The sequence below is a fragment of the Lycium ferocissimum genome, chromosome 5, assembly GCF_029784015.1.
Source record: "Lycium ferocissimum isolate CSIRO_LF1 chromosome 5, AGI_CSIRO_Lferr_CH_V1, whole genome shotgun sequence".
NCBI classification, from domain to species: domain Eukaryota; kingdom Viridiplantae; phylum Streptophyta; class Magnoliopsida; order Solanales; family Solanaceae; genus Lycium; species Lycium ferocissimum.
Window position 1 is genome coordinate 58,994,480 of NC_081346.1, and position 26,971 is coordinate 59,021,450.

A 26,971-nucleotide genomic window follows, 5' to 3' on the forward strand; every position below is an offset into this window, starting at 1 on the left:
TATATTAACTTTTGTCTACTACAATTATAGTAGCATATCAATACATTTTCTTACTCGAGTTAAATTTCAGAGCTATATTTGTTAAGCGCAATGACAAACTTGATGTTGATTATATTGAATTTTTGAAAATTTTGATCTGTAGGTTGTTTTATTTCAAATTGTATTCTCATTTGCTCACCACAATTTGGTAAAGTCATTAAGCATATTAGAATATTTACCTTTTTTATTTGAAAGTTGTACTATTATTGTAAGTGCAAAAACATAATTTAAGTATCAATATGAAATTATTTTGCTACTATAATTTTCAAATGATGAAAAGATTTGGCTAGAATCAATAACCATAATTGTGAAGAATTTTTTATATAAATAATCATCTTATTTCATTTCTCATCATCAACACATTTCCTTGAAAGTCTCATCAACAAATTTATAATTTTCTTTATCCTTCCTCAGAAAATAAGTTATGGCAGATAAAAAGTCTCTAGGACGTCAAAAGATCCCTATGGCAGAAATAGAAAAGGAATGTGATCGATACGCAGCATTTTCAAAACGTCGATCAGGTTTATACAAAAAGGCTAGAGCATTGATTGGGCTATATGACGATGTTGATATAGGAATAATAATGTTTTCTCCCACCGGTAAGCCTTACTCTTTTTTCATAATTGATAATTAAAACTTCGTCTTTTAAATCCAAATACTCTTCATTATTTTAAGTAATCATCTTGATGCTTTGAAAACTCCCAGTGAAGGAACTAAAAGTTAAACTTGACGAATATGATATCACAAAAAATGATGAGACTGACGAGATAAATTGGTGGGACTCCATCAAAGAATTTGATGCAGATGAGGTGAAAACACATCAGATTTGGTTTAAGTCCATTGATGAGGGTTTCAAAAATTGATGCAGGCATATCTTCAAAAGTTTAATCCTAATAAAAGAAATATATTCTAATATATCACTTAATGAAATAATTCATTCAAATTCATATTCTTGAATGTTCTTTTTTAGTTTTAGTTTTAGTCTTTAAATTTGATATGATGTTACTTGAATTCAATAGTGATTTCCATTTATGATATTTGATGTTTGAGTTGTTGTTTTTTTTTTTTTTAAATTGTGTGATATATCAAATTTTTTAGTACTGAGTTTATCGTTTTAATTATGTGACTCTCTTCTTGATCTTCAAGAAAATACTCCAATTTGACATTTTAATGACGACCATCCGCAATTGTCAATGTCCAGTCTATCGAACTATTTGCAAATCAGCAATGCATATCTCTCTACGATATTTCCTGAAACATTTAATTTGATTATAAGATTAAAGTATAAGAAAGAGTATTTACTAACATGTTTCTTATGTTTTATTTCAAATTGTATTTTCATTTTTTTTTGAAGTTGTAATGTTAACATGGGGTAACTGGAGGGACAAAGAGAGCGAAATTAAGTAAGTTATTCTTCCTGTAGTTGCAGTCAATTCCATAATAATCTTTTTCTCATGCTTTAAAGAAAGTACATTTTGCTACGCTTTTAATGCAACTGGTCACCAATTACGAGATAACGTTCGTCTAATTACGAGATAACGTTCGTATAATTTTCAAATGATGGAAGGACATATGATGCTAGAATCAATAAAAAATTGTGAAGAAATTTTTATATAAAGAGTGTTTATCGTCTTATTTCATTTCTCTCATGGATGAATAACTTTTTTTCTTCCTTTAAACAATTTATGTCTTTCTTTTCGTCATTATGGGTTGTGTTTCTTTTTGGAACGAGGAAGTTTCTCCATAGTTCCTATTATATAAAAAGGGCTTGAGTTTCGACATGTCGGTTTAGTGGTATTAAAAATCAAACTGGGGTAGTTTGGTCATTATAAGTATTTCTACCACTTAGAAGAGGGAGAAATGGTCGTCCCTCTTCGTCGTGTGATCATTAAAAAAAAAATCGCAACTATATTAAACAGGCGATGGGATCCCATATATATTAAAAGGCTAGATATTTAAAAAAATTGGGCTATTAAATATATGACGATGTTGATATAAAAAAAAAATGTTTTCTCCCATAGTAAAAGCCTTACTCTTTTTAATAAAGTTTTAGATTGAATGCAAATTAAACGTTATATCGTCTTTTAAATCCATAAAAAAAAAAAAAATGGGCCCCAAGTAAAAAAAAAGTAAAAAAATTGTGGGCCCCATATATATTAAACAACAACTAATATTAAAAAAAAACGAACAGTGAACATTAAAAAAAAAGTTGAAACCCACCACATCAAACTCTTCGGAACGAAAAAAAGTGAACCCCATATTAAGATAAATTGGTAATATTAAAAAAAAAAAAAGTTAATCCCGTATTAAAAAAAACAATGATGTTAAAAAAAAAAATTGTGGCTCCATATTAAATAGTCCATTGATGAAATACTAATATAATAAAGTTTTAAATGACTACGATGTTATATTAATCGTGTTTTGCTTCTCCCTCTGACAACACAAGCAATATATAAAAAAAATGAGATCATATTAAAAAATTGTCAAAAAAAGAGTGCAAACTTTGTATTTTTAACATAAAGCCTCGTATAATAAAGTTTTAGATACGTTCAAATTCGTATACCAATCGTGTTTTGAATGTATATATATATATATAGTTTTAGTATTTAGTCTTTAAAAAAAAAAAGTTTGAAAAAAAAATGATGTTACTTGAATTCAATAGTGATTTCCATTTATGATATTTGATGTTGAGTTTTTTAATTAAAAAAAATTGTGTGATATATAATGTTATATTAATGTTTTTTAGTACAAAATGAGTTATTATGTTTATCTTAAAATATTTATATTTTAAAATAAGATAGAATTTAATCTTCTTGATCTTACCAACAATTAAAAAATAATATTTGACATTTTAATAGAAAATCGCAATTTCTACAACAAGTCTATCGAACTTTTAAAAAATATCAATGCAAATCTCTACGATATTTCCTGAAACATTTAATTTGATTATAAGATTAAAGTATAAGAAAGAGTATTTACTAACATGTTTCTTATGTTTTAAAGGCACAACGTATTTTCATTAAGTTGCTTTTTGAAGTTGTAATGTTAACATGGGGTAACTGGAGGGACAAAGAGAGCGAAATTAAGTAAGTTATTCTTCTCTTGTTGTTTGTCCATCTTTGTCAATCCTATAATTCATGGCTTTTTTTTCTTTAAATAAAACATTTTTGCTGGTACTGATTTTCTATGCAACTGATCACTAATTACGAGATAACGTTCGTCTAATTACGAGATAACGTTCGTATGGATGCTTTAGCTGCTGGAAGGACATATGATGCAGGAAGTAATCAAAAAAATTAAGCGAACTAGAGAAGACTTAATATGTAAAGAGCGCTTATCGTGATTTTTGGTATCCTTGGAACATCGTTCTTTATGGTTCCGCAGAGATGAATAAAGTTTTTCTTCCTTTAAACAATTTATGTATTTCTTATAGGCATATAGGGTAAATCTAGATAAATATCTTTTAACGAGGGGTTGAGCGAATTTCATTTTTCCTATTAGCCGCCTAAAGAGGGGACCGGTTGAGTTTCGACCCTGTTAACGGTTTAGAAAATTGTTAAAAGATTAAAAATCATCATTACTGGGGTAGACCTTTTTGGTCATTTTTGGTTTTCAAGTGTGTCTTAACTTAAACAACTATGAACTGATACTATTACCTTCTTTTTCGGCCACCTGGCATCGAAAGTGCACAGACTCTCTTAAAGAGCATGAGAAACCCAAAAACAATAATTTTTTTATTTTTACAAGTTTTTTTCTTTATAAAAATGTATTATCCTATTTTTCTTGTTATTTTAATTTTTTTTCTTATTCTTTTTTTATTCTCTTGCTTCTTCATAAACCTGTTGCCATCTCCACCGACGCTCGCCACTTCCAATGCCACCATTTCAGCCACAACTCCACCCACCTTCTTTTACTACTACCATTTCACCTTTTACTTCGACTCCAAATTCATATTCAAATATTTCCTTACAATTTGAATAATTTTGCAAAACCCATCAGATTTCAAGATCAATGAGGCAATTTTAATTTTCTACTCCGATCTTCAGCCCAATCCCTTATAAATCATGGGAAACTCGTTGATTCTTTTGAAACCTTCATTTTTGATTGTGCTGAAATCATATGAGAAGTAGATAAATTAATTGATGATATTCCAAAATTTTGAATTTGCTCAAGAAAAGGGAAGAAATTAGTTTTTTTGTTAAACAACTCAATAAAGACTAGAAGACAATATGGACGGTTAGTGAGAGGGAAGGGAGGTTAGTATTTAAAAAAAAAAAAAAGAAATGGGGGAAGAGGTTAGCTACTTAGCTGGAGAAGACGAAGCAGTACATGGGTGTTGGGGTGGGGGAATGGAATGGAGAAGAGAAGTAAAAAACTAAGAAAAAGAAAGAAAAAATATAAGCAAAAATGAAAAAATAAATTAAAAATGTATTTTTAATTGAATTAACACATGTCAAGTAAGGATTGTTGCATGGTTAACACCTTCATTTGTAGAATTGGAGTTGGTCGAAAAAGGATATAATAATATTGTGTGTGTGTTTGTGTGTGTGTGTGTGTGTGTGTGTGTGTGTGTGGTAATAATGTATTTACTCTTGTTGAAAACTGAAAGAAAAAAACATGCGTGCATAGGAAGAACTGGAGATGTGATTGGGACCATCAATTCATTCCAACAAAATCTTTCTCTTCTCCCTTAAACGTGACAATTAAAACAATGGACACAATCATATTTTATTGGTCAAATCCATTCTATGAGTTTAAGAAATAAGGATCTCAAATATTTTGAAAAATAGTGAGTAAAATTTCTTACCTCTTCATAGGACAAAGTTCTGGAGTACTTCAAATTCTAGATAACCTGTTTGGTGTAATTTAAAACTTTTTAAACCTATTAAGCCATAACAGCTCAAAACCAAATCAACAATAAGAGTAAAGCTAATTACATCAATATGGTGCTAGCAAAATAGAAGGCGTAACCAACAATTTAGTCACAATATAAAAGGCAACTTACATCAAATCCAGATCAATGACTTCAGAAAAAGATTTCAGTAGGTGCTTTCACTTTCATTGAGGAATGCTACACATATCTTTGAACTAGAATTGCTAGTGTAAGTTCTTTTAAATTTTAATTTTATCTTATTTTCCTTTTATTTGGATTCATCTTTCCTTTTTATTTTATTTTTTATTTTCCCATTTACTTTTTATTTAATTCTCTTTTTCATATTCATCATCACTGCCGAACCGCTACTAAAATTGACATTCCATTTCCATTTAGTTTCCACAAATTTTCACAACCAAATCAACCATTTCTTTTTCGCTAATTAAATTTTTAAACCACCTCGTATGACTTGAAGGCCAGAATTTACAAATCATTATTGATAATTTTTAACAATGTAATATTTATATTTATTCAAAGTGTATAAAATCAAAATTTTCATTTTTATGTTCATCTTGAAAGCTTTGCGGAAAAAAAAAATTGATCAAGATCTTTACACAATTTCCAATATGAAGACAACAAATCTTATAGGAAGGATAATCCATTTATTAAATTCAACGAAGCATCTTTTTAGGAACAAAAAAATGAAAAGACTGCTTTTAAAAAGAAGTGCAATTGAAAGATATATACAAAATCGAATTGGTGGTGAAGAAAAAGGAATAAATTTTGAAATAAATAGAAAACAAAAGTTTTGGTGATAATACCGTGAAGAAACCCGTGGTGGTTCTAAGTAGGGGTCTAACGTGGGGGGGGGGGGGGGGGGAGATGTTAAAGAGAAGAAAAGAGTGATCAGATGAAGAAGAAAGGAAGTAGAAAGAGAGAATTATTAAAAAAATATTTTTTAATTAAAAAAAAAAATAATAAATAAATTTACTCCTTATTTTTTTTAATTATTTTTATAATTTGTCGTCCCCGTCTATAATAAATTGATTTTTAGACGTTCGCCTCTTTGCTCGATATTTTTCATAATTTAAGTGTGATTTGATGTATTTTGCCCAATATAAAAGGCTACTTACATGTGCAGATCAATGACTTCAGACACAAAGAGTCAGTAGGTGCTTTCTTCATTGAGGATTGCTAATATTCTTTGAACTAGAATTGCTAGTGTGTGTTAGTTCATGCTTTTTCTTCTCTTCCCTTTACAGTGGATCGCTTTCCTTTTTATTTTTATTTTTTATTTTCCGTATTTACTTTTTATTTAATTCTCTTTTTCATATTCACTACTCTTGACATTCCATTTCCATTTAGTTTCTGTTTTTCTTTTTCGCTTTCTTTTTCTCGTATGACTTGAAGGCCAGTTTTTTATGGATTAAATTTTTTCTTGAGAATTTTATATTTATTCAGTTGTGTATAAAATCAAAATTTTCATTTATGTTCATCTTGAATAGCCTTGCAGTGATCTGCTTTTTGGAATGCAATACTGAACAACAACGATTAGCATAAAAACCCCATTTATTAAATTCAACGAAGCACTCAAATTTTAACCGAAAATAAGAAGACTCACAAAAAACGAATTCAATAGATATATACAAAATCGAACAAGAAAATAAAAATAAATAGAAAACAAAAGTATCTTAGCATAAACCACCGTGAAAACCCTTAAGTTTCTAAAAAGAGAGAAAAGAGTGATCAGATAGAGAACGAAAGAGAGAATGTAAATTTTTTCCAGAGTTTACTCCTTATTTTTTTTGAGATCCATTTCAACTTCCCTTTCGTCCCCGTCTATTTTGTACTTCGCCTCTTTGCTCTTTCATATATTTTTAGCAGAAACCACCAAAGATGTTTTGGCGTCTGTTAACCTCTTTCTCATCTGAGGCGCGAGACATACCTATATGCCTATATAGAATATATTATCGCAAATTTTCAACAATATTCAGGGAACTTTTACAAGGACATTCTTTGTGGAGTGAAGAAAGAGGAAGGAAAAAACATGCAGATAGATCAGAGGGCTTACCGATGTTCAATCCGCAAGCGTAGACCAAAACTCAAATAAAATAAATCGATTTGGCATATAAAATCAGCACCAGAACAAAATTTTTGGAGGGGAGGTGGATAGAAAAAGTTAGCCATGAATTTGGGGATGGACTGAAGAAATAGGCTCACAAAGATGGACAAATAGCAATAGAAGCCACGTAATGTAGTGGCTTTTGTAAGTTAGACACGTGTACACCCACTAAAATGACTAAACTACCCCAGTTTGATTTTTAATATCACTAAACTGACACGTCGAAGTTCAAGCCCCTTCTATGTAATGGAAAACTAGTGTGTTAGTTTGGTATGTTTTTCATTTATAAATTGTCTGGTCAAGATATTAAGATATGCTTATTTTGAGAAGTACTTTTTATCATAAATATTTTTTTAAAAAAATTAATATTGGAGAATAATAATTTATTTTTGACTAATCAATTTAAAAAATACTTTTGTCAATATTAGAGTAGCAAATATTCATGCTTGATAAAATTTTCAAAATATGCTTCTAAAAAGAAGCTATATTTTTCAACTACTGAAAACAGTTTCTGCTACAGAGGTGTTAATGGTTCTTCGAAAATGATCGAACAGACCCAACCTGTTAGTAATTTTATGAAATCATAAGTTTCAATGGAAATTTATAATCATACGAATAATTAGAATAAGATTTAATTTTAGAAAAGAAATCCAAAGATATTGAGTCAAACTGAATAATTTATACGTGTAAAATATGGAGTATTATATGTTAGGTTTAAAATGATGAAGCATTAAAAATTCTGACTTGGGCATTGAGGTGGATTCAGATGTTTAAACGACCGTATAAGTAGCATCTAAATTTACTTTTTGAAACTAAATTGCTTTTCAGAATTTTTAGCGGTAAGCTATGTATCAAGGTATCTTTTATCCTCATATTTTTTACTTCCTATAATTTTTGTGATATTTGAGTCAAATATCAAGTCCATATTTTAATTTTTGGGAATTCTAGTTAGGTAACATATTATTTTCTTGAATCTTACATCTTCTGAACTATAATTTTGGTTAGTAACTCAGTAATTATTCTCATATGGGATAATATTTGATTTTGATTCAAAAGTGCACAACATGTGTTATTACGATCTCTACCTTGTATTTTCAAGGGATATGTGGAATACATAGGGATCTCTCCATCATAAACCAAATATTTAGGCTTCGCACCCAGTGAATAGAGAAACTCTTGGTGTGGAGCGCTTTCCCTTTTATGGACATACACAGTACTAATTTCAATTTATAGAGCTAATGGCTTTGAGATAATAGTGCGATTCTTATATGATATTTTTTTAAAAAAAATTGCAAAAAATTAATTGAATTGTATGTAACATCCCGTAAATCCGAGTTACGTGTGAATCCATGAAACTAGTATAAAGATGATATTTTAGCTATATGAATTCATTCGGGATGAATTCGGGTGATAAACAGTCGTTTTGAAGTCAAACCAAAAAGTGAAGTTCTTAAGGCCTTCTAAATCCGTCTAAGTCTGAGACAGTTTGTACTTATGTCATGTTTTCGAGTATTTATGATAGGAATTTGAGAAAACTAAAAACATAAAAGTTGTAGGTCTTTGAAATAGCTTTCCAACCATATATTATGGAGCTCAAATGGAGCTCTGTGCTAGAAGTTATGCCAATTTTACTGGACGTTACGCAGTCTGCGCTAAGTGCCCTTCAGCTGCGCGATCGCGCACCAGAGGCAATGTTACTACCTTCGCTGCGTGATCACCTGCTCGAAGTGGGCTTCCAGCTACGCGGCCGCGCACCGAACACGACTTTTTAAAAGCCTAACTTCATTATATTCATTCCCACTTCGTTTTAAACCAATTTTTCTGAGAAAAAGAACCCTCAAGAAGTCTCTCAAGCCCTAAGGATGAAGCTCTTCTCTCCCAACCTTCAAGATACTTTAAGGTAAGCCTATTCCATGTATTCCAAGTCAATTCCAACATACGTTCATGATCATTAAGCAAGAATTCATCATTCTTAACCTAGGGTTTTCAAGAAAACCCAATTAAAGGGGATTCAAGACTAAGGCTTTAGGAGTTCCTCTTCAAGTCCAGGCCTTTATTTCAAGTTTGGAGCATTACCAGGTATGTAAGGTTATTATCTACGTGTGGTAACATCTTTTTTCTTCCTCGCGCCGCGTTCTTCCATGATTATACGAAAGTTCTCCAAAAACTAGGGTTTTAGCCATGTTCATGATAACCCTAGGTCCATGTACTATGTTATACTACGTCTTGAATTGTTATTAATCCATTATTGTGTTCTTGATATTTCATTCTGATTATTGAGAATCTGTCTGTAATCCATGAAAACTCATACTTTGCAATCCATGGGTTCTTACATGCAAGTTTTTAAATAAAATGCTTATTTCATGAATATCCTACATGTCTACCAGTTTTCATATAATTACGTTATGATTATTTTCATGCCATGATACAAGATACATTCATGTTAAATACAAGTCATGCTTTCATGAAATCCATGGGCTTCTTAGCCAACTATATCATGTTCATGTTTTTGGGAGTTGCATAGATTACCGAGAAGGCTTCAAGCAGCCTGAAACTACGTTAGCCACCGTAGGATGAGGATCGCTCCGCCCATGTTTAGGACGATTTCTCATAACGATTGGATCCTTTCATGTTATAATTAAATCTCATTTCCCTAGCAAGGTGTGAGTGTTCTGCTGGTAGGACGCATGTACCAAACCATGTTGTCGGTTATATATTTATGCTCTTCCAACTTATAATGTTTTTACCCATGTTGTATATGTATTTATGTCCATGTCAGATACTCATGTTCATGACTAGGTTTCAGTTTCAGTTTCAGCTCTTAGCATGTTATTTCATGTGCATATTTATTCCATTCGCCGTTTGCTTTACATACCAGTACATTCAATGTGCTGACGTCCCCTTTCTATTGCCCGGGGGCCTGCATTTCACGATGCAGGTGCGGACTTACAGGAAGACGGATCTACTCTATAGGATCATCCACGTATCAGCTTTTGGTGAGCCCCATCTCCTTCAGGGTTTAGTCATTATTTACTTTTATGATAGTTATGCATTTAAGGTATCCTGGGGGCCTTGTCCCAGCAGTTATGTTTAGCAGTTAAAACTCATGTTAGAGGTTTCATAGATTAGACAGTTATGTTAGGTCAGATGTTCAGAGTCATATAGCCATCTTTGGCTCATTATCCGTGACAATCCATATTCATATTTTTAAACAAGTATTTTATTTGATATTTTGAAATCTCATGTTTATTAAGGCTCATCATGTTAATGTCGTATTCCGCTCATGTTATGCCTCATGATGATTCAGCAAGCCATGTGGTTCGCTCAGTCACATGCAGTAAAGCACCGAATGCCGTGTTACGTTCAGGCCATGGTTCGGGGCGTGAGAAAACGAAATGATTATTATGATTTTGAAAAGTCTAATTTTGATTATATATTATAGAGTAATTGAAAAATTGATATGTTGTCAACCAAATCATTAATACTCCTAGCTATTATTAAAAAAAAAATACTTATTTTTTACCTATAAACTTGGCCAAACACCTTAACTTTTTTTTTTTTTAAAAAAAGACATTTTAAATTAAACAATTACTTTCAGCTTTCCAGAAACTTAACCAAACAGGGGAATCCAAGCTTTTCTTACCATTTTGATTTAATAGCAAATAAAATAATGTTTTTAACAGCTTATTTTTGGCTGTAAATGTGCAACAAAAATAAACTCAAATCATCAGGGGAGAGTCCAACATTTTTATCATAGCGTACAATTCGAGAAATGCATAAATTCTTAAATTTTAAATTAATACATATAACACCACAAAGCTCCCAAAGCCTTATACCATTTCAGCCAAAAAAAAAAAAAAAAAACACAAGAATAAAAGCCGAACGCCTCAGCCAAAAAAAAAAAATTCGCAGTGTGAATATAGTACTCTCTCCGTCTCAATTTAAGTGTTTTAATTTAACTTGATACATAATTTAAGTAATAAAAAGAAACTTTTGAATCTTGTAGTTTTAAATTAAAATGTGTAAAGTAGCAAAAAATTATTTAAATCTTGTGGTCTTAAACTTATTATGAAAGATGTCTGAATTTTAAACTTGCTAAATATATAAAGACACACTCTTTTTGGGACAAGTCAAAAAGAAAAGAAAGACATTTAAATTGAGACGGAAGGAATAAGTAATAATATATTCACCATCGGAAAACCATCCAAAAATCACTGAAAGGATCTGAAATATTGGAAGGAACTAAAATAATTCTACCACTTGATTCCTATCCCAAAGATATATGAGCAGAGATAAGTAATACGGAGTACATGAATTCCTAAATTCTGCATGAATAATACATGAATTCCTCGTAACTAATTCATATATTACTAATATCTGCCTAACTCTAATCAATCAACTGCCAAACGAGCCCCAAAGGTACAACAAAAATAAACTCAAATTATTAGGAGAGTCCAACCTTTTTATCTTAGCGTACAATTCGAGAAATGAATAAATCTTAAATTTTACATTAATACATAGTATAACACCACAAAGCTCCCAAAACGTTATAGAGTACCATTTCAACTAAACAAACACAAGAATAAAAAAGCAACGCCTAAAAAGCCAATTCAAAATTCGCAGTTTTGTGAATATAGTAAGTAAATAATATATCCGATCCAATAATCTTTAGTTCTCATTTTCGCAATGTTTGCGAAGAAACTTTTTCAGAAAGCCACACAACAATATCATACTCATAATCATCAGGTGCGTTTTTTTTTTTGTCTTTAAGTGTTCTTCAGTTGACTTTTGATTTTTTAATATTTGTAATTATTGAAAATCATGCTTATTTCAGTAAGAATCGTTTTTTAGGAGTTAATTTTGAGACAATGCGTTGTGTTAGCTAAAATTGGTAGGTTTTTGTAATTGAGCTGCTAAACTGTGAGTATTTGATTGATTATTGCTGATTATAGTGAAATATATTGGTGAATTAATTATTTGTAATTATTGATAATGATGCTTATTCCAGTAAAAATTGTTTTCTTAGGAATTAATTTTGATCGAAATTGAAACAATTAGTTGTATTTTCTATTTTGTGTTTGCTAAAATTGGTAGATTTTTGTAACTGAGTTATGAAATTGTGAGTATTTGGTAGGTTATTGCTGATTATAGTGAAATAAATTGGTGAAAGGCTTTTATGATGCTCATTCCAGTAAGAATCGTTTTTCTAGGAATTAATGTCGATCGAAAATGAAATAATTCGTTGTGTTTTTATTCTGTCTTTGCTCAAATTAGTAGATTTTTTGTAAATGAGCTGCGAAAGTGCGAGTATTTGATTGATCATTGCTGATTATAATGAGATAATATGGTGAAAGGATTTTGATGATGCTCGAGTTTTATATAGGGACTTATGTGGAATGTGGTTCTGTTAGTTATGAAGTCTGGCAATTTGAGCTTCGCTAAATAGGCGTTCGGCCATGCAATTTGGAGCTCAAATTTGAAGTTCTCATAGTTTTCACAAATTGTATTAGAGTTGGGGAAGTTTTGATAGTTTTCACAAATTGTGGGGTTTTCATGTTTTTAAGAAAAAGAACAACTTTTGAGATCCAATTTGCATGTTTAAACAAAATTTCAACTTCAAATCTTGATTTTAAATTATGGCCAAACGGGCCCTAAGTTTAGTTGGTCCCGAGCCTTTATAAAGGAGGATGGTAAGATAGCTTGACAGTCGGAGTAAAGAGAGTGAATGGATATAGATGATTTATATAGTGGGGCCAGTTAGTTTGGGATTGAGATTTGAGACCACGTTGGTTGTTATGTATGATTTTGAATATTATTACAATCTTCAAGAATTTGGAAAATACGTTTGGAACAATATATAGTGTATTACTAACCGAAGAGGAACATATCGGGCATTGTTTTTAGAAAATGTGATGCTAATTTATTTGGTTGATGTTACTCTATTGGTGCTTAATCAGTTTTGGTATTCATTCCATCCATTTTGTAAGACTTGAATGTAGCTGGTGGAGTAATTTTTTTGTTTCTACATCTTTTTTGTTCAGCCAAATGGCAGTGGTTTGACAGCAAATGACCTGAATATTCGTGCTACTGTACATTATGGTATCCCCTCAACAGCATCAATTCTTGCAGTAGACCCCGTCCAGCGACTATTGGCCATTGGAACATTGTAAGTTAAAGTTTTGATCTTATGCACTTAATTTGGACAGAAGCCTGTTCCTCAGCTGTTAAGTAAACTACATAACTTTGTTTTGGCTGGTATGCCTTACTTCCTTGTGCACAAAAGTAATGAAATAGCTGCTCCTGACATGCTTCTTTGAAAGCATTGGGTTGTTGAATCCTGATCGTTGCAGTTTCTACACTTCAGTTCTGCATGGAACTTCCCCCATTATAGGCATAGTTTATATAAGCTAGTATCACACAAACTTTGGGTTCACGTGTTAGAAAATGCTCGGATCGTTCAAATAGCTATGCACACATGTTGCGGATAAACATATACTTTAACAGTGGATTGTTTTTGGTAGAATTGGAAAATTGCTGCTGTTAGGGTTCTTGAATTCGGTTGGTGAAATTTTTTGGAGAAGGTTGAAGAGGCTAGAGAGAAAGTTATAGCTTATCAAAGTTTTTAATCTTTGCCAAGAGATAACTGGTGGATGCAATAGGCGTATAGCCACTATTGTTTGGCTGCAGGGAAGTTATGTTCATGTGTCACCTCCGCTCCCTTGTTTAGTAAACGATACTTTTACCAGTACCCTGTAGTCTTGCTTGTCAACATGATGACATAATACATCTGAAAATTTAAATCTACATGAAAAATACTATTAAATTCCAATATTGTTAATCTCAAGATTATGACATAGTACATCTGAAAACTTTAACCAAAGGTTTATCTCTGTGACTCTTGGGAAGCTAAACTGGAGTGGGAAGTAAAAGTTAGGTATTGTGGTATTGACTTTTAATAACAGGAAATAGGATCTCATTGTCAACTCTAGGGTAAAACTTGATGTCATACCTACTTTCTTGAGCTCAATTGATCCTTGAAGCAATAGTGTTCTGATTAAAAGGGTAGATCTTGCCACATTATATTATTATGGTTGATTAGGAAGGCAGTTCCTCACCACATTATTCCGAAATGCAAAGAACAAATGGAAACTTTCTGTTTAGATTTACAAATCAGTCAGGCACTGGTTGGTGGGGGGGGGGGGGTGTGGAAGGAGTCTGCGATGATAGTATATTAAGCTCAACGGGGGTGGTTGAGTCTTAGTTAAATGAATACAGGAGTAGCTATGCATTTTCTGTTTCTTTTTCCTTTTATTTTTTGTGATTGAACAGGACTTTCATTTAGGGGTAGCGACAATCCTTTCAGATGGATCTAAAATGAGGTGAAGGCTCGGGATGTACATTTTAATCTGTCCATATTATCTTGTAGTTAGAAACTATTCACCTATACAGATGGCTTGATGGCTCTATCTTGTTAATGTAGTATCTAAATATTTTTGCAGGGATGGTAGGATAAAAGTGATTGGTGGGGACAATATTGAAGGTCTCTTCATTTCTTCAAAGCAGTTGCCTTACAAATATTTAGAGGTATGTTTTTGCACATGAAGTCATTCCTACAGATACTTAGATCATTTCTAAAGTTTTCTGAAGTGTATACTATTCGATATTCTTCTGGAGCATTTTGTAACACCTCATTTCTCTGATAATGACTTGGATAGTGGAAATTTGGAGCCTGGTTTCCTTATCAACAGATTTAAGAGTCTCTGAAAGATATGATCTTTAGATTGATAATGTCAGGTCTATGAACAAAGTCAATGAGGAGCTGGGTTTTCAATCAAAACAACGTCCAATGATGACCATTTTTGTTTTGGGTGTTGCATTCCATGTGTTTACCTTGAATAAGAGGAAAATTTAATGAAATATGCCTACATTATGGTATATGATGCAAGGATAGGAAAGGGTATTCACTTTTTTATATACTGTTTTCTTCTTGAAGGGAAGTTTCATCCTCATGAGGCTAGGTGTTTTCTTGTTTGTCAAAGCTAACTCTCAGCTTTTTTCTTTTGCTAGTTTGGGTAGTATTGGTCAGACATAGAAAAGGTTCTTTGCTGAATAATGCGGAACTTCGCTATTATTTTCTTCAGTGATCTGGCTTACTAGCTTTATTTTCCTATAACACTGATAAACTGATGGTGTGTTCATTTCTTGCCCTTTGATTAAATTCATGATTTATTGAATCTGTCTCTTTTACAATCTCAAGGTATATGTTTAATCTGTTCTCTTTTATTTGTCTTTGTCTATCACAGTTCCTTCAAAACCAAGGTTTTCTTGTCAGCATCACAAATGAAAATGATATTCAGGTATTAATTTTACCAGTAAGTTGGTTTTTAATTGCCCTTTTTAGTGCAGCATTCTCAAATGTTAATCAAAGATGAGAAACTTAAGACCAATTGTGCGCCGTAGTTTGTATTGTATTTCTTGTTGGGTTTTAATGCCTTCTTTGGTGCAGTTAATTAAGATGGAAAAGAACTCGATTTGGCGTGGTAGTTTGTATTGTATCAGTTCCTTGCTTTTTCTTGCTGAGATAAGTTTTTTATGACATTTATAATCAAGGAACTCTTGCGTGAGCTTGGCCATGCCAGGACCTTGCTAAGCAAGTGACCGATAGAAGTCTTGCTTTAGGTTGGTGGATCTAGCTGTACCCTAATATTATAATATCTTCGTTCAGTATTTCTAGGGCTGTGCAGGAAAATGTGAGAAAGCAGATATACATATTGAATTAAGATCTCAGTGGAACTTTCTGGTAGCCTTAGTGATTAATAAACAAGAAATAGCATCTAACAAATTAATGAGAGATCATTACTTCTAGTTACGCCATAAAAAGAATAATTGCTAGGAGATATAGCAAGTGTAGTTTCTTGAAGTGAGCTCTGGTGTAATGTGAAGAATGTATACAACTTCAATTCTACACTGGATTTCATACATTCTTCTATACTGAAAGAGTCTAAATCCACTGTTCTACTTTATTTTGAGCACCCACTTGGTGCTATAATTGATGAAATTATTTATCCCCCAAGAAAAGTAAAAAGCAAAAGAAGAAAATGTTGTATGTTGCAATTACGCAGGGCAGAATCTCTACAATTTTGTGGTGAATTATGTGACTCATTTTTCATTCGAAAACCTGCTATATTTGTACCTCACTACCTTGGACACTGGTCCCTCAGATGCAATCGTAAAAGCACAGTGATGCATAGTCCATGGAGGCATTTGAGGAAACTTATCTTTCTCTTTTTTGATAGGTTTGAAGAAACTCATGTTTCTTGTTGTGTTAAAGTACAATGACTCAATTTTTTTAATCTCAAAACCCGCTCTTTTCATTTCCTTGAACATGTGTTTATCAAAGAAAATTATACATATATGTTAGAATGGGAAATATTGCCTGATGGTTAAATGAAGTTTTGTTGTATGCATTTCAAATGTCTAGTAATCACCATTAGAATTGCAGTTACTTCAGTACCTAAAATTATACTAAGAAGACCGTTTCCATGATTTTCATTTTTTTATGTTGAGACTGAAAGCAAGTAGACTTTGAGTGATGAATGGTTTGGCTTTAAGGGTGCATTTCCTTATTAAAGGTTGCACTGATTTTGGTGCTCAGAGGGGTCTTGTAAAACTCGGGTTAGGAACTGTTTTCTGGTTCTGGGGTACTGGGTGTGTAAGATTTCTATTTCTCTTGCTTTTGTGCAGGTTTGGAATCTCAAAAGCAGATCTGTAGCTTGTGATTTGCAATGGGATTCAAATATAACTGCTTTTTCAGTTATCAATGGATCTTCCTTCATGTACGAAATCGATGTGCACACAAGAAAGTTTTTACAGTCAAAGAGTTGAGAGTATCTCATGCTTGTATTAAATTTGTCCTGTCATTATAGGTATGTTGGAGATGAATATGGAACAATCTCAGTTTTGAAGTTCTGTGATGAGAGCAACGAGCTACTGCAACTGCCATATCAGATCTTATGGAGTTCTCTTTCTGGTGCTTACTGCTTAATCTTTGTGAAAATCTATTATCTGATCCATTAGTTTCTACGATTATGTCTGTTCCTTATTCTTTGTAAAGTGACTCTTGTTTAGTTGACATTTTTCTTACTTGTAGAGTCTGTTTTTAAATTCGAGCTATTTCTTGGCGGTGTTAAAAACTTTGGTTACGGGCACAAATACCTTATTCATGTTTAAGGAAGGAAATTGACTAAAAAGAGCTGTGGATTGGGTATACCAAGATATGCCTTTCCGTATTTCAAAGTCTAGGGATGCAAATTGCAGATAATTAGGCCTAAATCTTGCAATGTCAATAGACGGACATGTCTCTCGATTCAGAAGAGATTCATGTTCATTATACTAGAGTTCAACCATTTTGTTGCCATCCACCAAGAAAAGCTCTCCTTAGGTTTAATATAATCTTGTGTCTAGTATTAGAGGCTATTCAATGAGCTTTTTGCTGGTACCATATGCACCTGTAATTAACAGAGCTATATCTTCTCCTTCAGAGGGATTTGCCTCCTCATACCTTATTCTGGCATAGCTTTATTTCCAGTACATTAGCTCTGGTTCTAATTTCTGCTGATACAATCAACTTGAGTAACTTTGGTTTAATATCCTATATGGGATGTATGGCAGTGAACTAGCTGGTCTAGAAAATTATGGCCACAGATGACAGTTGGCTTTATTTTGAGATTTTCAGATCTTTCCGTCAGACTAAGCATCTCCACCAAGCATAATTCAATTGTTAAGATATAGCTACTGGATTGATTTAACTTCATAAGTACCTAACAACCGTTTCTTCATCTGTCTAAAAGTTTCTCATTTTTATAAATTCTCATGAGCTTGTACTGCAATTCAACAACTTCTAAGGCTGACTACTTTTTTTTTTTTTTGGCAAAAGCAGCTGATTTATCGTATTCAGATCATCAACCAGTTGTTGGAATTCTCCCCCAACCTTTTACTTTCGGAAATAGGCAAGTCACAATTGGTGCTTAAAGTTTCTTCCTCAACCATCATTAACTTTATGTTGACTAAAATAAGCACTGTCCTGATTTTGATTTGTTTCTTTTTGTCTTTTAATAATTGCCTTACAAGGTGTATGTTCTGTTATTCAATTGTGGTCTTTGACAATACAAATCGGAGAATCTTACATGTGAATGAAGCTAGAAAAACAGAGAAAGGTCCCTTGCTCACAGATTTTTCTTATACTTGACTCAGTTATGAGGTGGCATTCAGTGGTGCTTCTGGGATAAAAGAAGTGGTACTCGTGGATAAAAAAGAATTGTTGTTGAGCAATTTCTACTAGTAATTAGCGAATACTAATATAAATTGGTCCTAAGAAGCCTGTCAATGTAGTAAAAGCTATAGATAAAGTGACATCTCCACTCATTTACCATTTGGTTCAACTGTAGATGCCTTTTCTGGGCAAAGTCCTTTTCTTGCGTTGTTTTGAGTTAGATCAAAAACCAAGAAAGCAGTATATTTCTATTAATCAATAGGAGGTGCCTGGGTAAATACTAAGCAAAATGGAATGGTGGAGGCATCATTTACTGGTAAGAAAACTATTATTCCCCTTTACTGGTGGCAACTAACAAATCTGTCAATTGCTGTACGGGGCTGTCTTTGTGACTTTATAACTGTAGTTTGGTTCCTTAGAATCTTGAATATGTTTTCGCTTTATGAATCCCTGAACTGATGACATTTATTGCAGATTATTGATTGCATATGAGAGTGGTTTAATTATACTTTGGGATGTCGTCGAAGCCCATGTTATCATTGTCAAAGGTGATAAAGATCTCCATTTGAAGGATGGTGCAGTAAATTTTAAAAAGAACGCAGATTCCAGCTCTCCCGATGATCTATTGCAGCACCAATTAGAGGAGAAAGAGATAGCCACACTTTGCTGGGCATCCACTGATGGGTCCATTCTTGCCGCTGGGTACATAGATGGAGATATTCTGCTTTGGAAAATATCAAAATCGACCGCAAGAAAAGGTCAAGAAGCCGGACCATTTGATAATGTTGTTAAACTACAATTGTCTTCTGCTGAAAAGAGGCTTCCTGTCATTGTCTTACACTGGTGGGCAAATAGTAAATCCCGGAATAATAGCGATGGCCATCTCCTCATTTATGGCGGTGATGAAATAGGATCAGATGAAGTCATTACGGTAAGTTTTACACTTAGTCACAGAAATATTCTCATTATTGTTTTATCATTATGCTATATGCTGGCTCACTAGCTAAGTAGACTTAATTTGTTATTTCGATAATATTTGTGCCTCAAATTAGAATATGTTGCATTTTTGGGTCAACATGAAATGCACTTTGGGCCGAATGAAACTGAAACTGAGCAGCGAAATTTAAAAATTGGAACTTGCACTTCCTATGCATTTTGAGCATTGAAGCATTATGTTTGCTTGTCTATATCATTGTAGTGAATATAACGTACCTTTTAAGTGAAGAGTAAACTCAAGTTATTTTTTTGTGTGTGTGTGTGTGTATATTTAAATTGCAAGTATGTTGCCTTTTGAAGTTTGAAATGATCTTGATTATTAAAGTGTATTTGATATCTAATGATATCTACCATTTTAGAGTTTTTGTGGATAAGTCAAGTTGTTCTCGTTGTAGCATTTCTAGTGAGGTAGATTTGATTTAAAATCTAAATAACATTTACACTGATGCTTGACACATTGAGCAATCATTTGAAATTTTAACACATCTATCATTCAATTACAATCAATTTTAAATGCTAAATTAGGTTATCAGACAGCTGCCTTAGGTCAGTCGGAATAATGAAGAGTCTATGCCAGTAGAACTGCACACACTTACGTAGTAAATTTTACAGGTTGCTTAAACAAAATCATTTCCCGACAAACTTCATAAAATTCTCGCTCTTTATATTTTCCGACATTTTGTGATTTGAATGTTTAAGTGTTTATGGGAGCATACATGTCTACTTTCGGAACTAGTGGTAAAATTCCTACAGATTCAACTCTCGCCCTTCACCCCCAGAGAAGGGAAAGAATTTGAACAGCAGCTATTTAGCTTCTGTTGGGTGTCACATTTTGTCCTGGGGATATGCCACACCATCCTACTAGCTATATTCGCAAACGTAACCATATTTAATGATATAGGCTATTTTCTTGTGCTTTGCTGCTGCAGATTCTTACTCTTGAGTGGTCATCTGGAATGGAGACTTTGAAATGTGTTGGTCGTGTTGACCTCACTCTTGGTGGCTCATTTGCAGATACAATCTTATTACCAACTACTGGGGCAACATCAACTGATGAAAAAGCTGCTTTATTTGTGTTGATGAGTCCTGGACAACTAAACCTTTTTGATTGTTCTACCTTGTCTGACTTGGTATCCAAAGAGGAGAAGAAAGTATCTCTATCAGCTAAGGATTTTCCTGTAGAATTGCCAACTGTTGATCCTTCCATGACAGTGACAAAGCTTACCCAGTTGCATTCAGATGGAAACACAGGGGAGCTTCTGCAAGAGGTGCTGCAGCCCCATATCATTATCTCCCTGCTTCTCATTTTTCTAAAAATCCAGACTTAATTCTAATTTAGTTGTATTTGTTTTTTATTTTAACTAGACACCTTTCTTCAAGAAGCTTTCCACAGCAACATCATCTGAGCCTAACAGATGGCCCTTGACTGGAGGGGTGTATAATCATATTTCTAGAGCTGAGACCAACAGGATTCAGAGTGTTTTTATTGCTGGTTATCAGGATGGATCTGTAAGGATGTGGGATGCCACTCATCCGGTCTTCCGTCTCCTTTGTGTCTTGGATAGAGAGGTTGAAACAGCATCAAAAAGTTCCATGTCATTTTTCATGAGTGGCATTTTTTTCGTTAGTTGTTTTGATATGGAACTCTGACTTTACTCTCGTGATTTTCAGGTTAAAGGTGTAAATACAGTTATATCAATTGCTTCAGTTTCAAAAATAGATTTCTGCTCCCAGACATTAAGATTGGCAGTTGGGGATGCATGTGGTCTGGTGGGAAACACCTTCTTACATTTCTAATTTGGTGGTAGTGTATATCAGCCTATTTAATTTCCTGTTTGACATGAAATGCAGGTGCGTCTTTATGATTTCAAACGTAGCGATACGGAAAACTTCCATTTTGTTACTGATACTAAAAATGAAGGTAAATGTAACTGTTACAATTTCCTTCTTGTCATAGACTGATGGCCTGCCTGAAGAGTACAGTATGCTTCACATACTTTACACAATCCTTATCTAGTCCACTGAATTTCAATAAGATCTCATGGCTAATAACTACAAAGTTTGGAGGTTTTCTGTGATAAGGTTGGAAAAAGATTAACCTCTTTGTCAGAAATAGACTACGAATTAAAATAAAGCATTCTAATTCTTTGATGTCAGGTAGATAAATTCAATTTTTGAGGTGGAATTTGGAAGTTAATCTTAATTTCCTAACTGAAACTTGTAAACTTGGGATTGGAACTTTGGCCAAATATTTTACTCTAGCATTTGATTAATACTTTTGCTTTGAAACTGTTCCCCCAAATGCAGTTTGATGAAATAATGAAATTCTATAAGAACTTGATATCAAAAGATCTTTTGCTAAATAGCTTCTAGGATTCATGTGTCTGATTTTTGTTGAAGTAAATTTTTCCTGGATGAACGTTTTCAACCTCGTCTTGTATATTTTGTACCAGCCTTGGTGAATACATATTTGTATAAGAGATTCTTATACCCTATGTTCATTCGGGTGTTTATATATCCCCATTTATTCCTTCCTTATCCGGTATAGCCCATTTTATAGACAAGTGGTAGAAAATCAAATTGCCTCCATTGTTGATATTTTTGAGTTCATATCTTCAAAGTTGAATATGAAAATTGTCAGTCCTATGATTGTTTGTTGAAAAACTCGATTTGTTATTGTGTTTGGAGCTCAAATCGTGGTTATATACAAATATGAAAATTAGATTAGGAAGGTAACCCACCAGTGTTGAACAAGCTTGAAAAGGTGAGTTTGAATTTCAAAATTTGATTAATGTGAGAAATTTAGAGTGGGTGTTGTTTAGACTTGTTGGAATTAGCCTAAGGAGCAAAATTTGACGTCATTTAGATTAGTTTTGAACAAGAATTGCTACTGAAAATCGCATAAAAAGTTTGTCACTGTAGCTAGCGACGTGTCATACACTTTTATACATTATTGTTTACTTTTATACGAGGTAGATACATTTTTATATGCTATTATACATTTTTATACAAGGTAGATACATTGTTTATATCTACCTTGGTATGTTGTTGTTGTTGTTGCAGATACATTGTTTATATAGGTGTATAAATACTGTATGATAATGTATAAGGGTGTATAAACACTGTCGGAAAAAAAAAATGTCAACGACAAACTGAAAATATGACTACATGAGTGCAAAGTGTTTTGCTTGGCTGTATATTTTGAAACTTCCCCTTTGTCTAATTGTAGCATATGCTTCACTATTTTGTTAGTCAACAAATGTTGATTTTACCGGGACATTTGGAGTCAAGCAAGTTGAGACAGCGGAACATTTTCTTAAACAGCAACCTGCCTAACATAAATGACAAATAAGGTTGTCCCTGATAATGGTTTTGTTCTCTTAGTTGAACTTGATTATGACAACACACCTCTGACCACCTCTATGGCTCCAGGTAGCTGTCCAAACACGTTTCTTTTACCAGTATCCTTTTCCCTACAACTGAAAATGAGTGATGTGTTATGGAGTATGACGGACAGACCATTTAGTTTCCACATTGATTTCAGACATATATTCCTTAGATATTTGAAAAATGTTACATAATTAGACTCTGCATAAAAAGTAGTACTCCCTCTGTTTGACTCTACTCTGCGATAAAAAGCTGTTTGACTCTTCAAATAGTAATATTGTTTGACAGAATTGGATAAGAGGAAATAATATATCATCTCAGTATTGATATATTCCTGATTTACTTTGCATAATTCTTTGGAGATCAACTGTTATCTGTGAACTCACTGGTATATACCTTTTCTTAGTTCATAAGTTGGCACAAGGTCAAGGACCTTCTTGCAGAGCTGTTCTAAAGCTTCTCGATGTTCGAGTCCGAGCAATTGAGTTTGTAAATCATGGAGCCAAACTTGCAGTTGGATATGAAAATGCTAAGGTCAGAAACACTATCATTTTCTTCCAATTTTGTGATGAACTTATGATGTCAGTTTTATCGTTGATTAATGTGGATACTTATTCTCAAATGCCTCCACTTTCAGGTTGCGGTGTTTGATATGACTTCATTATCAGTATTATTCTTGTCAGACTCCGTATCTGTTGGTAACTCTCCTCTGGTGGCGCTGATTGCAAAGAGATTTGTGCATAGTGACGGTCATAGCAAAAGCCCAAAACAATCAGAGCTTCCAGAAAACCATATGGAGGAACTCATGTTTATTTTAACTGAGGATGCAAAGATCTATGTAATTGATAGTGGTAATGGTAAAACGTATGGTTCAGGGCCCCTGCATTTAAAGAAAGTGTCAACTGCGATTTCTATGTATGTCATAGGCAAGTACATATTTGGAGAGAAATCCAAAGTTTTTTGACGTGTAAGTTGTACTCAGTTTTGTGTTGATTTCTTGCATTTCAGAAAACAACATCCCATTTTCTGGTATAATAAGTAAGCAGCCAGAATTCAGCAAGGATGATGCAGCTAGTAATGAGCCTTCACAGGAAATGACCACTGGTGATCAAGGTGATACGGTTCCTTTTCTAGAAAATGACCCATCCAGGAAACACTTTGAGGAGTCCTTTATTCTACTTTGCTGTAAAGATGCAATGCGCACTTATGCTACAAAATCTGTAGTTCATGTGAGTAATTTGTCTATTAAGTCTGCATTTTTGTTTTCTTGGATGTTCTAATATAATTAGATTTGTTTTTTCAAACTAGGGGGATAATAAATCTATTTGCAAAGTGAAGCTCGACAAACCTTGTTGTTGGACAACTACTTTTATGAAAGAGGGGAAAGTTTGTGGATTACTATTATTCTTTCAGAATGGAGATATCGAGATTAGGTAAGCTTTTTCGTCCGAAATTTTCTGGCCTAGTACGTTTCCAAAGCTTTAAGGATCTTAGTAAGGCATAATTGGAATATTTTCCAGTATTTGGTTGCCTTAAATTGTTAAAGATGTTCTCCAAGAAAATAATCACATCAATCAATCAACCACACCTCGATCCTAAACTAGTTTATGTCAAATGGAGAAAATTTAGTCCTGTCATTTATGGATTTTGTTCATTGTTTCTTTTCAAGTATCTCAATTCGTGTAGTCATTTTCCTTTTACAATTATCACGATTTGTACAATACATCACTTGCTTCAACCAACACATAACATTGTTGTTAGTCATAATACTGCGCCATTACCAAAATATTATTCTGATGCCTATCCCCCATCTTCTAGAGATGGAGATTAAGAAACAAGTTGTTTGAGACATACATTACTACCTTTATGTCCAATCAAATGTTGGAAAATGATCTAAAAATAGTTTTTCAGGGTAAGATTTTCTAGAACTTTTTACGTTATACTAAATGCACCTTGAATGTACAAGTTTTTCTGTGTCTTATACAATTCCTTACTGTCAATTATGAAAGATTGCTTCTTTGCTGCATGTCACATGTTAATATATTGCGAAAGAACTGTGTGTCAACATATTGCTAACATCTATGTATCTCCAGATCTTTGCCTGATCTAGAGTTAGTGGAGCGGACCTCTTTAATGTCAGCTTTAAGGTGGAATTTCAAGCCAAATATGGACAGGGCGATGAGTTCAATGGAGAATGGCCATATTACTCTGGTAATCAGAGTTGCAGCACATGCTATTATCCTATCGCATTTAGCATTATTGTTTGCTTATTGAAATTTCGGCCTATTCTTGCATGGCTGTCCTCTTAACATCTTTGTCTTAACAAATATCAGGCTAATGGTTCTGAACTGGCTTTCGTGTCCCTGTTAGCTAGTGAAAATGATCTCAGGTATATGATCAGCTAGTGCTACTTTTCCATCAGGTGAATAGCCCACTCATGAGCAGCATAGGTTGTTCAAAATTAATGATTCAACAATGCATTTTCCAGAATTCCAGAATCTTTGCCGTCTCTTCATGATGAAGTGCTCGCAGCTGCAGCAGATGCTGCCATGAAATTCTCCACTCAAAAGAAGAAACAGGTCTGGTTGATAAAGATGTTTCCTTGTGGTCTTTGTTTTGCAGTGGCTGAATGCTTATAGATGTTGCTGCAGGGTGGTGGCCCAAATATTATAGGTACTCTCGTTAAAGGATTTAAAGGGGGAAAACCGAATCAGAATATGGATCTCAGTCAGATGTCTAAGTCAAACTTTAGTCATCTGGAAGGTGTTTTTATGAAGAACCCACTCCACCCAGAACCGTCCCCTACTATCACTAAGGAAGTTCAAGAAGAAGTGGAGCTCGATATAGGTAATATCCCTTCATCTCTTACTTCTTCATGAGTGATATCTTTTTCTGTCCCTATAAATTGGTCTATTCAGCATTTCTGTAGTTGACGTGCCCCTAACTGAAAATTTACTTTTGACACAGATGATATTGAAATTGATGATCCTGTTCCTGTGGCTTCTACTTCATCTCATAACACACAAAATAGTAAAAGAGGTAAACTTACATTGAATCGATCATCTGTACTTTCAGAATCCATAATAACAAATATTTTCCTTGTATATATTGCAGTAACTGAAAGAGAAAAGTTGCTTGATTCTGAGGGTGACGATGCCAAGCCCAGACCTAGGACACGTGAAGAAATCATAGCAAAATATAGAAAAGCTGGGGTAGTGATATTTGTTGGTCTTAATGACTTTTTCATTCTGAACTCTGTCTAATAATGTTCTTAACGTTATTCAATCATCTATATCTTCCAGGATGCATCATCAGCGGCTGGACAAGCAAGAGACAAGCTTCTAGAACGCCAAGAAAAACTTGAGGTAGGTTATTAGTTTAAAATGGTGAAGATGCGCATGTATAACACAAAAACGTTGAGCATGATAATACATGAAACCTAAAAGAGTTGTGAGAGCATAATAAGCAAACACCAATCGTGATTTAAAGATTAAAGTGGGGATAGATAGGCAGAGGGGAAATTGAATAGGAAAGCTGCACTATTCAGAATCAAATGATAAATTCTTCTGACACCTTATTACCTTACACTGCCAGAACCTTTATGTTGCATATTTGATTGTTTTGTGGAAAATAATATGCTCATTCTTCTGTTCGTGCTGCAACTTGGTCCCTGGGCATTGTCTGGTTCTGCACTGTGCTCCTCTTTGAAAATTGCTCAACTCTCATTATATTGTATCCAGAGTCTTCCTTTGTCAAACCTTGCTTATTCTGGTTTATTGTTAACACGTATAAGTGTATATGTTTTTGCAGAGAATTAACCAAAGAACTGAAGAACTACGGAGTGGGGCTGAAGACTTTGCATCATTGGCAAATGAGCTTGTCAAGGTAATGGAAAATCGCAATCGAAAATGGTGGCAGATATGAAGATAGGCCTTGAATTCTTACTTGTTATTAATCATCCTTCACTGAGCAACAGAAAATTCGTCATTTTTACACCTAAGCAAGTGTCAGGGTTTGACATGTAAACTGTACAGATCGCTCTGGCTATTGAAAACTTTGGGTTAAAGCAACTGATGAGAGTGTAGCTAAGGTTATTTTGTGAAAGCTTAAGTGGTTTGTTGTTCATGAAGGAATAATCCACCATTTTTTTTCTTCATTTCCAGTCTGTTATGTTTCTCTGCAAAGGAAGATTACGTAACAGATGGCATATTTATTGTTTGTGATGTGAGTATGGCCTTTCAAAACAGATACAGAAAATAGAATGACGAATTATAACGTGCAA

At 33.5% G+C, this 26,971-nt stretch overlaps 1 protein-coding gene across 1 annotated transcript; it reads left to right on the forward strand.

Moving 5' to 3' along the window:
- Positions 1-463: 463 nt before the first annotated feature.
- On the forward strand, positions 464-26,971 carry LOC132057864 (uncharacterized). The gene is made up of 25 exons (XM_059450452.1): positions 464-638; positions 745-848; positions 13,067-13,200; positions 14,534-14,618; positions 15,338-15,391; positions 16,779-16,870; positions 16,961-17,064; positions 17,974-18,043; positions 18,781-19,237; positions 20,232-20,570; positions 20,668-20,871; positions 20,974-21,072; positions 21,154-21,223; positions 23,096-23,223; positions 23,327-23,615; positions 23,698-23,918; positions 23,998-24,122; positions 24,783-24,900; positions 25,023-25,078; positions 25,178-25,268; positions 25,341-25,536; positions 25,657-25,728; positions 25,804-25,901; positions 25,992-26,054; positions 26,500-26,971. The coding sequence occupies exons 1-25, from the start codon at positions 464-466 to the stop codon at positions 26,611-26,613; spliced, it is 3,558 nt and encodes a 1,185-aa protein (XP_059306435.1). The 3' UTR covers positions 26,614-26,971.